At 35.6% G+C, this 12,596-nt stretch overlaps 1 protein-coding gene across 1 annotated transcript in view; it reads left to right on the top strand.

Annotated features, from left to right (window-relative positions):
* The window catches only part of TTBK2 (tau tubulin kinase 2), an 88,557-nt gene that overhangs the window by 34,746 nt on the left and 41,215 nt on the right, over positions 1-12,596 (top strand). The window contains exons 4-6 of the mRNA XM_068966496.1: positions 4,494-4,634; positions 6,341-6,445; positions 9,889-9,954. Of these exons, the coding sequence (XP_068822597.1) occupies positions 4,494-4,634; positions 6,341-6,445; positions 9,889-9,954 (312 nt within the window). The remainder of the gene's footprint in view (positions 1-4,493; positions 4,635-6,340; positions 6,446-9,888; positions 9,955-12,596) is intronic.

The following is a 12,596-nucleotide window of genomic DNA, read 5'->3' on the forward strand; positions in this document are numbered from 1 at the left end:
ACCTTTGCCAAGCTTCTGTGGACTCATCTAAGAATGCTTTGTTTTGACTTGCATGCTGTTTTGGGGTTTTTTTTCCCCATCATTAAAAATCCCACCATTAACCTTCCACCTCTACATGTTTGACTTGATTTGACTTAAGACTAAAGCTGGTATAACTGTTTGAGGGTTCTTTCTCGTGTTTGACATATTAAAGTTGACTGCTAGGGTTTCCCCATATATTTTGATAAAATTTATATGCTCAGACCCATGTTTCTCACGGATATTTCTGATTTCTTCTAAAAACCCTCATTGTTCTTAAGCTCACTTTAGTCTTTTGCCTCCTGGTGATTCAGTTAAATAGTATCTGCCTTTAAATTTTTAAGGAATAATCCTATTTCTCCTATAGAAATTCTAGCTATTTACCATGAAAATGGGTCTGAAATCTAATAGGGTTCAAGCAATCATACACATTTATTTTCTCATATCTACTAGGAAGACTGTGGCCAGGTCTCATTTGCTATCCTGTCACCATTGAGGCTTTATGTGATCATTCTTAGTATAGCCAAAGGATGGTATTTTGTGATAAGCATATCACCTGCTGCTGCTGCTGAGTCGCTTCAGTCATGTCCAACTCTATGCGACCCCATAGACAGCAGCCCACCAGGCTCCCCTGTCCCTGGGATTCTCCAGGCAAGAACACTGGAGTGGGTTGCCATTTCCTTCTCCAGTGCATGAAAGTGAAAAGTGAAAGTGAAGTTGCTCAGTTGTGTCCAACTCTTAGCGACCCCATGGACTGCAGCCTACCAGGCTCTTCCGTCCATGGGATTTTCCAGGCAAGAGTACTGGAGTGGGGTGCCACTGCCTTCTCCCAAGCATATCACCTAGGAAAGGGCAAAAAATGTTTTGAATCCTGTAACCAGAATAGATATAGATCTAGATTGCCTAACATCAGGGCTGCCGTATATTTTTAAGCTTTTTATTATTGTGGAAAAAATTAAATATAAATGAAACTAGAGTTGTATTCTACTTTTCTTCTCCTTCCTCAGATGATTTCAAAGCAAATTGAAGTCATATTTTATCATAAATATATCAATATATAGTCAAGAATTCTTTTTTTTCCACTAGTAACCATAATACACAATAATATCTTTTCAAGTCAGTCTTCACATTTTCTTGGTTCTCACTTATTTTTATATTTGTTTTACTTGAACCTGGTTCCAGACAGGGTTTACACATTGTATTTGGTGGATATGTACATCTTAAGCCTCTTATTTTTTTAAACAAAAATTTTAAAAGATTTATGTATGTATTTATTTATTTATTTTTGGCCATGCTGGGTCTTTGTTACTGCAGGCAGGGTTTTTCTAATTGCAGCAAGCCAGGGCTACTCTTCCTTGCTGTGCACAGGCTTCTCCTGGCAATAGCTTCTCTTGTTGCTGAGCATGGGCTCTAGGAGTGTGAGCTCCGGTAGTTGCAGCATGTGGGCTCAGTAGTTGTGGCACACTGGCTTAGTTGCTCTGCAGCATGTGGAATTTTCCCAGACCAGGGATCAAACCTGTGTCCCCTGAAATTGCAGGTGGATTCTTAACCACGAGACCACCAGGCAAGCCCCTATTTTTATTTTTTTTTAATATTTATTTATTTGGCTGTGCCAGGTCTTAGTTGTGGATGCTTTGATCATCATTGTGGCATGAGGAATTTTTATGCAGGATCTTAGTTGTGACATGCAGGATCTTAGTTGTGGCACGTGCAGTCTAGTTCCCTAACCAGGAATACTAGGGATTGAACCTGGGCCCCCTGCTTTGGGAGCTTGGAGTCTTAGCCACTGGACTACCAGCAAAGTCCCTCTTAAGCCTCTTTTTAAAAGTTCCCTCTCATTTTTTTTCTTAAGTTTTTTGTTGTTGTTGTTTGTATTGTCATTGATTTAAAAAATTGTTATGCAGAAGTTTCCATGCTCTGGATTTTGCTAATTGTCTCCATGTGGTAATACTTAACATATCCTTCTGTCCCCTGTATTGTCTATAAATTTGTGATTAGATCAGATTCCAGTTTTATTTTGCTAGAATACTTCAGAGATGGGTTGTGTGCTTCCTATTTATATTATATCAGCAGACAGTGTGTCTGCTTGTCTCTTTTAGTTGTGTTAAGATGGAATCAGTGAGATTCTGAGGCTATCAGCCTCTCCATCCATTTTAAAGTTCCCATAATTTTTCTCGTGTGTGTGCTGAGTCACTCAGTCATGTCCAACTCTTTGTGACCCCATGGACTATAGCCCCCCAGGCTCCTCAGTCCATAGGAATTCTCCAGGCAAGAATACTGGAGTGGGTTGCCGTGCTGGAGTGGATTGTCATGCCTTCTTCCAGGGGATCATTCCAACTCAGGGATCTAACCCAGGTCTGCCACATTGCAGGCAGATTCTTTACCGTCTGAGCCACTGATTTTTCTTTTAGGCTTTATCAACCTGTTAGTAATCACTGCCAAAATTCTTTACTTCAGTGGGGTTGCAAATGTACAGTTATAATTTTACAATTCCTCTTTATTACTGGAATTCTTTTAAAAGCATTCCATCAATTATTAGGTTATCCTTAGGTACATTTCACACAGAAAGGCAGGACTAATATTTGATTCTTTAATTTCAAGTTTTCAGAAAAATGAATTGGCTCCCAGTAGGGAGCTTTGATAACATCCTTACTTTCTGACCCTGGAGGAGGAAATGGCAACCCACTCCACTATCATTGCCTGGAAAATTTCACGGGCAAAGGAGCCTGGCAGGCTACAGTCCATGGGGTCTCACAGAGTCGGACACAACTGAGCAACTTTACACAGTTTACTTTCTGATTCCTCCTAATGAGAAATGGTATTTAGAGACCAGAATCTAGATGCTGTGGGTCCCTGCAATTGGGTTGGTCATTGTTTCAAATTCTTTTCAAGTGGATAGGTTCAGGGTATATAAATTTTTTTAAAAGAAAAAATATATCATGGCTCATATTGATATTTTCAGTTTCAAATTTTTTGTGATAGAACTGGCATATAATTTCTTTGATATTATTATATATTTTCATTTCTTTGCCTAATATATGTAGATGAAATTATGGTTAAAATTTACAAGAGAGTTATCCAGTATATGTGTGTAGGAAAGGAGACATTGTATGTTACATATGGGGAGAGGAGGGGTGGATAACAGATGAAAAAAGATTGGCCAATAATTGATAATTATTAATTCTGAGTGATGGATAGGTATGTGAGAGTTCATTATATTACTTTCTTTCCTTTTGAGTATGTTTAAAACTTTTAATAATAAAATCCTCTTATATAGTTACTGGATCATGTTAAATTTACAGCATTATTTAGGGAGAAATGAGTTTCCTTTTTTATTTAATAATATTAATTCCATATTACTATGAATATAAATTCTTCATATAAATGCTACAGGTGGAACTGCAGCATCATAGCCTGCTCTCAATCAGAATGCTAATTTGTTACCTACTCAATAAGGAGTCTTCTGGGTAGATCAGTACTGTAAAATGGAAAAAGAACACTTTCCAGTTAAACAGACTTAGATTTGAAGAACAACTTTATCTTAACAGGTTGACATTATTTAAACTCTCTGAGCCTTAGTATCCTCATCTGAAAAATTGGTGTAACAACTTCTGTTTAGGGTGCTAAGGACTAAATCCATCATGAATGTAATATATCTGGCACAGACTAGATAAATTCCTTGTTTTTATCTACTGCTGTGATTGTTTCATACCTTTTTATTTATACTAGTAATTAGCACTTATTGAGTACCTACTGTGTGCCAGACACTACATGGATCTTGTTTAAGCCTTATAAAACAGTATAAGGTAAGTATTATTGTCCCCATTTTATAAGGAAGCTGTGACATAGAAAAGTTAAGTAGTTTGTATAGGAATATATGTTAGGCAGTAATGAGGAATTACTGCCCTGTGTATGTATATTTTTTATATGTAATCAAGACTACATTTTGTTACGACATCAGTGACAAAGGGAAACATGATGACTCAGGAACATAATATGTTATAGACACAGAAAAGATAAAGACAAATACTACAGGATATAACTTTTATGTGAAACCTAAAAATTATAACAAACTAGTGAGTAAAACAAAAAAGAAGCAGGTTCACAGTGGGGAGAGGGAAGCAGGAGATGGGGCAATATAGGGATAGGAGATTTTTGAAGTGTTTTTATGGCATTATATGAAATCATGTGTGTGAAACTTGCAAACTGTGAAGTACTATTGAATTTAAAGAGTCCTTCGTTTTAAAAAAAATTTTTTTAAAAGAAACAACTTAAAAAACTTTTGGTTATTCTTAAATTTGTCTGAAATCTTCATACATTATCTTAAGAGAATTCTTCTCGAGTGAGAGGATCATGATTCAGATAAAATCCTTGCTATTTCAGTCAAAACATCTTTTAATGGTAAACGAATAATTCTCTGCTCTTCTCCCATGCTTTCAGTAGCACACTTGAAAGCGTTTATTTGGTTTCCACAGGGTCGGAATCTGGCAGATCTACGCCGTAGCCAGTCCCGGGGCACGTTCACCATTAGCACTACTCTTCGCTTGGGTAGACAGATTCTGGAGTCTATTGAGAGCATCCATTCTGTGGGATTCTTGCACCGAGACATCAAACCGGTAGGGGGCCTTTTCCTGCCAGAGCTCAGAATGAGTTTGCTTGGTGCTCTTGGTCTTACCATGTGTGTGTGTGCTCACTCACTCAGTAGTGTCAGACTCTTTGCAACTCTATGGATTGTAGCCTACCAGACTCCTCTGTCCATGAAATCTTCCAGGAAAGAATATTGGAGCAGGTTGCCATTTCCTATTCCAGAGGATCTTCCCAACCCAGGGATCAAACACACATCTCTTGTGTCTCCTGCATTGGCAGGCAGGTTCTTTACCACGGCACCACCTGGGAAGCCCAGTCTTATGATGGGACACATTAAATTACAAATGTAGGTTTCTATGTTAAATACAAGATAATATTTCAGTTTCTGTGGCAGAGATGTAAACTTGAAATGTATTGTAACTTGCCTTTTAATTTTTAAAAAATGATAATTATATACTATAACTTATAATCAAGAGCTTTTCTCATACAATGAAAGTTGTTCAGCAGCCAAATTAAAAATTACTCATGTTTGACTTATGTGTTAACACTGATACTTACTTAGCCTTACACCTAAATTGATAGTCATTCTTTGGATTTCTTTTTTCTGATATTGGTTAAAAATACAGATTCATGTTGTTTTTAGATGTTGGCATTGTGTTCTTTGAACTATTTCTCAAGTGACAAATTATACTTGAAAGAAACCATCAATTATAAAAGAGCTTGCTTTTTCTCCTGAGTGCTACCGTGCCAATATAGTATTTTTTTCTATTCTGTTTTCCTAGAAATTGCAATTTCTGTAACTGTTAAATATGCTTTTATTTTCTCCTTGGTTTTTGTGTTACTCACAGGGGAAATGACCCATTTCTGATATGCTGTATTTACTATAAATTTACTGTGTTGCTTGTTGCAGTTGAAAATTATACCCATCTGTTGCTACATGATTTCAAAAATTAAACAGCTTACGTGAAGATGACAGCTAAAATTAACATAGTTGAGTCAGACTTAATGTAATGTAGATTTTTCCTGCTTTTATTTCCATGTCAAGTTAAATGTCATTATTTGAGAAGCATAGTAATTGAAGAGTTTCCAATATGATTAGAAAGCTCCCTAAGTAGAACAGTATTTTAAAATAAAAGCTAACAATTCTATAACAATTAGACTTTTGCTTTTATAAATTCTTTTACTTAATATACCCATTTTTGCAAACCTGTGGTCAGTTAATGCTACATTTATCTTTGTTAAGGGAAGCATGGAAAATATATTGTCCTTAAGTCTGTTATGTTTCCTTGAATTGTATTTTCATTTTTGCACTTAGTGAAATTCAGCTTCATGATGCTTATAGGAAATTCATTTCAATTTCTGGACTATATATTCTATTTTGTTCACTCCTAGTTCTTCCCATTTAAAAAAATAAGGGTTGGGTGTTTGTTTAAGTAGTGATTTAGACTAGAATTTCAAGAAACTTTAATAAGTACTGACTCCAATTAAATCAGTGTTGTATTTTATGTAACTTTATAATAATCAAATAAATTTTTTGCTCAAGTTCACCTGATCTTAGGCATTAATAGAACCTGCAGCAAAATAATGTGTTAATATCCAATAAACATTGACCAGAGCAGTATATGTGGGATGTGTATTATATAGAGTTTAAATAGAAGAATTAAAATACAGGAAGGATAAGATATAAGGACTAAGTATAATAATAATAGGTATGTTTTCATTCTTTATTTTCTAGTCAAACTTTGCCATGGGTCGCTTTCCTAGTACGTGTCGGAAATGTTATATGCTTGATTTTGGCCTGGCTCGACAGTTTACCAATTCCTGTGGTGACGTCAGACCAGTAAGATTTTTCATACTATTATTAAATATTTGAGAATTAACTTATTATAGTATCACTCTTTTTAAAGAAATGCCGATGGTGTATCAGAATGGATATCATCCAAGAAGTATCATATAGAGTTTATGATTATGTTACAGATAGTATTCATTAATTTTATTATTGAGTGTTACAGCTTTTAAAAACATGCACAGAGTTAGAGTGTATCTTGTAAGAAAACACATTACCCCTTTAGGATCAAGGGTCTTTTTTGCAGTCTGAGCTTCTTTCTACATCATATACTACTTTTGTTTCAGTTACTGTGTTTGTCATACCCAGAATTTACATTTAGTTCTGTTTTAAAATTTCTCTTTATTAAAATTTCTGTTTGATATGGCATTGCCGTTATACTTTCCTTTCTTTAATCAAGCTTTCCTTTAGTTCTGTGAACATATTTATAATACCCACTTTGAAATCTTTTTATGTCCAGCATCTAGTCATTCTCATAAGTGGTTTTTGTTGCCTACTTTTTTTTTTTACATATATGGGTCACACTTTCTTGTTTCTTTGCATGTCTTGTAATTTTTTCTTGTTGGAAACTGGGCATTTTAAGATAATGCTTGCATGCTGCTTCTGGTTAGTTGCTTCAGTTGTGTCTGACTCTTTGTGACCCTATGTACCATAGCCTGCCAGGCTCCTCTGTTCTTAATGTTTAGTTCCTTAACATATTCTTTCTGAAGTTCATTATGTGTGTACAATAAGTACAAATGTGTACTCTTATTTTTTCCTTTTGATTCAAAAGATAGCATAATGTACACTTCCCTTTTTCTTTCACTTTACAGTGTGTCAGGAGATCTTTCCGTGTCAGAATATAGAGCAGCTGCAAAGTGTCTGTCTGTAGGACAAATCTCCAGAAGTGTAATTGCTGGGTCAAAGAGAACGTATGCATTTGCAGCTTTGATGGTTAATAGTGAAAGTCACTCAGTCATGTCCCACTCTTTGCAATCTCATGGACGGTAGCCTGCCAGGCTCCTTTGTCCATGGCATTCTCCAGGCAAGAATACTGGAGTGGGTTGCCATTTTCTTCTCCAGGGGATCTTCCTGACCTGGGCTTGAACCCAGGTCTCCTGCATTGCAGGCAGATCTTTACCGTCTGAAATAGCTATTGCCAAATTATCATCAGTTGAGGCAGTTTCTGGAGATCATCTATTTCAAGGCTCAGTTATGTGTTGCCTTATTCTTAAGACATCCTTCCTCCACAGGACTTCTCCTTTCTTCTCACCAAGTAAAACTAATTCTTACCACTCCTAGACTTTCATAGTTCATTGTACTTTGCTAATGGTGTTTATTATAATCTACTTTCAATTACAGTTACCTGCGTTTATAGCTGCTTTCCCCAGTTAGGTTGAATTGTTTTTTCTGTATCATTTAAGGTGGCTGAATTTCTTTGACCTGGTATTATTTCTTGGAGGGATCACATCAAAATCTCCCTAGGCAGCTGATCTCTTTACCTCTGTCTCAACCTTTCCATGGCAAAAGTAAGGTCAGAGCCAGAACGAAGGACTCTTAATTGTTTTCCTTCTAGAAGGAGAAATCTCCAACCTCAGAGTTACATCAACCAAATTGAGAATATTAGATATTCCTGTTAGTCATGATGTCTTAGGAAAATATTGAGATCTGTTGACTGTGATTGTCAGTGAATGGCAGCTAAGGGAAAAAAGGGAGCTTAAATAGATTGCAGAAATTTTTGATTCCTGAGACTTGACATTAAATACAAAGAGCATTTTAAAAATAGTTAAATCTTGAAACTAAAAAGGAATAACTGAAGGAGAAAAGATAAGTTGATGAAAGAAGAAATAAGTAGATAATTAATATGAACAGATTAAACACAGGTTGCAGAAATGAACAAATGGAGGAAGAACACATAGAATGTTTATCTGTGTAGCATATGGCTGAGACGACTCTGATAACTGAAGACTTTTAAAATAACATTCATTGTAATCTCTTCAGACTACCACATTAGTACATGTTAATTGAGGATAATTTGACATTACTAAAAAAGAGAGCAAAAAATTCTACTAATGAAAATTATTGGCCATGATCATTTTAAAGTACGGCAGTTTTCCTGTTGAGCTATAGCATCATCCGTGAATCTTAAAGGCACTGACTTGATATTTGTGAAACAGTAAAGTAGAAACATAGAGAACGAAATGGCAGCCCACTCCAGCATTCTTGCCTGGAGAATCCCATGGGCAGAGGAGCCTGGTGGGCTACAGTCCATGGGGTTGCACAGAGTTGGACACGACTGAAGTGATTTAGCATGAAATAGAGTGTATGATTTCAAGTCAGAAGACCTTGGTTGATGCCTGGTTTTATCACCTACTAATTCTGTGTCCTCAAATAAGTTTATTTTTTGGAACTTGTTTCTGTGTCTGTAAAGTGGGCAAAACAAAGACTTTGCCATCACAGGGTTTATATTCCATTGAAAGAAGCAGGGAAAAACCAAATAAGTAAAAATATGAATAAAGTCAATTTTAGGTAGCAAAAGATGTTTTGTGAAAAAAAATAAAGCAGAGTAAAAGAACAGAGTGGCATTGCAAGGGCAGATATTATTTTAAATTATGATGATTAAAGAATATTTCTCTGAGGCGGTGACATTCAAGCAGAGGGCTGAATTTGGGATAGAAGAGCCTGCCATTGGAGGTGTGTAGAGAGATGGAGTTCCAGCTAGAGAGAGTAACAAGTACAAAGTCTTGTGCTAGAAACAAACTTGATTGGAGGGGAAACCTCAAGTAAATCCATTTTGGCATGAGGCAAATGCCAGAATCATGGAAGGTGTTATAGGCCAAATAACTGGAATTTAGACTTTATTCCAAGTTGAGCTCTCTGGGACTGGGATTCACATATTATGTAGAGTTTATTCCAGTACCTGGCACATAATAAGTGTGCAATAACTTGAGTTTATGAATATGTGAATTACACGTACAGGGAGAGGTTCAAGTTGCCACCATCTCTGAATTGAGTTTGAGTGATATAGCCAAGACAAAGAGTTGGTATCTTAGTTTGCTTAGACCTCATGTTTTTAATGTACTTATTTGTAACCAGAGTCTGAATATTAATGTATATACTATGATGCTTGGCATGATTCTGGGTACATGAAAGCATTTATGTTTTCTCATGGATAGAGTTTATTTATCATAAATCCTACTTTATTTTAAAATGTAGGTATAAAAAATGAGATTCATTGATAATTAAAATAGGGCTCATTAATAGCTATTATATTTTAAACATATGATTTAGAGATATTCTCCTCTAATTATTATAATTTCAGTTATTAAAAAAAGTTAGAAATTTAAGTCATGTTTTCTTGACTATAATACATGTTTCTCCTTCTACTTCATGAGCTCACCTGTGCTGAATCTTATGCTACTTAAAGCTCATTTATTACTCTTTGCTTGGTTTTGTAGCCTCGAGCTGTGGCAGGCTTTCGAGGGACAGTTCGTTATGCATCAATCAATGCTCATCGGAACAGGGTAGGTGTCTGAACTCGAGTCATAACTGTATGAGCATGCTGATGCTCGAATCAGATTGACTTCTTTACATTAGAGTGCAGAGGTGTTAGTAATACTAATGCATGGTAAGGTGTATAGTGGATATATAATAGATGTGTACAGCTACAGAGAAAATAAAATTGAATTTGGCAGAAAATCTAATAGCTAATTATATACACATCTATGGGGACTCTTGTGTCCTTAATTAGATATAAGTAAGTATTAATACATTTATTAAAGAATTTTGCATAAATAAGACATCTGTGTTCTATTTCAAGAATTTATTTGGGAATTCATATTATCAATACGTAATGAAATGTAGGTCATCATTTTATCTGTAAGATACATCTAATCTATTATATTCTCTCTCCATCAAACATTTGTTTTTATGAAGATCTAAAATATAGAAGCTTAAATTTTTCTTTCATCTTTAGTGAATTGTTCATCTCTTTTTGGGTTAAATTTTAAAAACCTCTCTTTTTTTTCTTACTTTTATCCTTTTGTTTTGCTCTAATACTTTTTTTCCTCACCCTGAACTTTAGTTGTGAGTAGGAAAGGTGAGTACTTTATGGATTCTCAATCCTTGAATTTGTTTGGACAGAGTTGGGAAATTTAACATGTGATTCCTTGATAAAGAGAAATTTCTTGATTTTTGTTACCTTATTCTTGTGCAGCCAAAACTGCTTTAATTAAAACTTGACTGATGCTAAATGTAATAGGACGAGAATGCTGTGGTTTTACACGCAATGCTTCAGTTAACTTGGTTTCTTAGGATGTGATTATAAATTGAAAATAGTTAAAGTATTTTTTTATCTGTGTGAAATACTCAGCTAAGCATTTGTAACTCATTTGATTTGATTCAGTGTGCTTTATTTTGTGGTATTTAGTTAATTATTCTGTCTTGAAAAGAAAGTGTTCATTCTCCAGATTGATTCTTGCAAAATTTTAGGAGTACTATGCTTTCAAATTAATTCTGTAAAAGAATATGTTCACATTGGAATCTTTGAAATATGACATTCATGTTGAGATAAGCATAAACATGTTCAGGGATCATAATATAAGCATTTCCAAAATAACTACTAGAAAGAGATTATGTGTTTTTTTTTTTTAATTTGAAGAGTACAGATTTCTTCTAAAAGCCTTTCCAGCATAGAGTGATCTATCAGCTGTTCTGTTAACCTACTTATTAATGTTGATAGGGAAATTTGATCACATATTGCAGTGGTTCTTACCCTTCTTTTCTGGTCCTAACACATCTGAGGAATAGAATGCTTTATACGTTAGCACAGCTTCACAATACTTACCGTCAATGTATGTGGTGACAGAGGAATACAACTAGCAGAACCTTGAGAGATTGTTGTCTAGTTTAAAAATAATTCCCAGGTAATTCTAATATACTTCTTTCTTCCATGCTCTGTGACCTTGATTTGATAATTTTTAAACTTAATGCACTGCATTTCTATTTTGGGGGTACCTAAATCTTAACCATTTTTGTTTGTTTTTTGTTTTCTTTTAAGTGAAAGCAGGTTTATTTAGAGAATCTGAAACTTCTAACATGAATAATTTCCAAACAATACAAGGACTTTTCAAAATACTTGAATACTGTTTACTTCATCTCATTGTTTTCCTGCATTTTAATCCTTTGTTAATACTTGTTTTATCGCAATGTGTGTGCGCTCCGTCACTCAATCATGGCCAACTTTCCAACCCCATGGATTGTAGCCTACTAGGTTCCTCTATACATGGAATTTTCTAGGCACTATTACTGAAGTGGGTTGTCATTTCCTACTCCAGGGGATCTTCCTGACACAGGGATCAAACCCATGTCTCCTGCTTTGGCAGGAGGATTCTTTACCACTGCACCACCTGGGAAGCCCATTTATCATAATACTTTGAAGAAATTATTTTACTTCTGGTTCTGTGGTTCTTACTGAGATCTTTGTCCATTCTTGCTGAAAGTGAAAAGTGAAAGTGAAATCACTCAGTTGTGTCCAACTCTTTGGGACCCCATGGACTGTAGCCTATGAGGCTCCTCCATCCATAAAATTTTCCAGGCAAGAGTACTGGAGTGGGTTGCCATTTCCTTCTCCAGGAGATCTTCCCCACCCAGGGATAGAACCTGGGTCTTCCACATTTTAAGCAGATGCTTTTACCGTCTGAGCCACCAGGGAAACTTGCATTTAATTGTCTTTTTTTTTCTTGACTACTTTTGGTATCTTCTCTTTGTCTTCGGTGTCCTGTAGAAATTTTCAAATCTGCTTTGGCGTGGATTTCTTTATATTTATTCTCTTTGAGATTTGTAATGCTTCCTAAGGGCTTCCCTGGTCACTCAGTGGTAAAGAATTTGCCTACCAATGCAGGAGATGTGGGTTTGATCCCTGAGTCAGAAAGATCCCCTGGAGAATAAAATGGCAACCCACTCCAGTATTCTTGCCTGGAGAATCCTGTGGACAGAGGAACCTGGGCTATTTTAAATAATGATCTGGTGGGGTTTTATCTATAAGACTTCAAAGAGGCCTAAATTTAAGGGTGCTTTTTTACCTTGAGAGGATTTTCATTTGCATCTATCATTACTGCAGAATAGGATCACCCAGAAAACACCATTTCTGGACTTGGTTTCCTGG

This window comes from Capricornis sumatraensis, chromosome 2, assembly GCF_032405125.1.
Source record: "Capricornis sumatraensis isolate serow.1 chromosome 2, serow.2, whole genome shotgun sequence".
In the NCBI taxonomy this organism is placed as follows: Eukaryota; Metazoa; Chordata; class Mammalia; order Artiodactyla; family Bovidae; genus Capricornis; species Capricornis sumatraensis.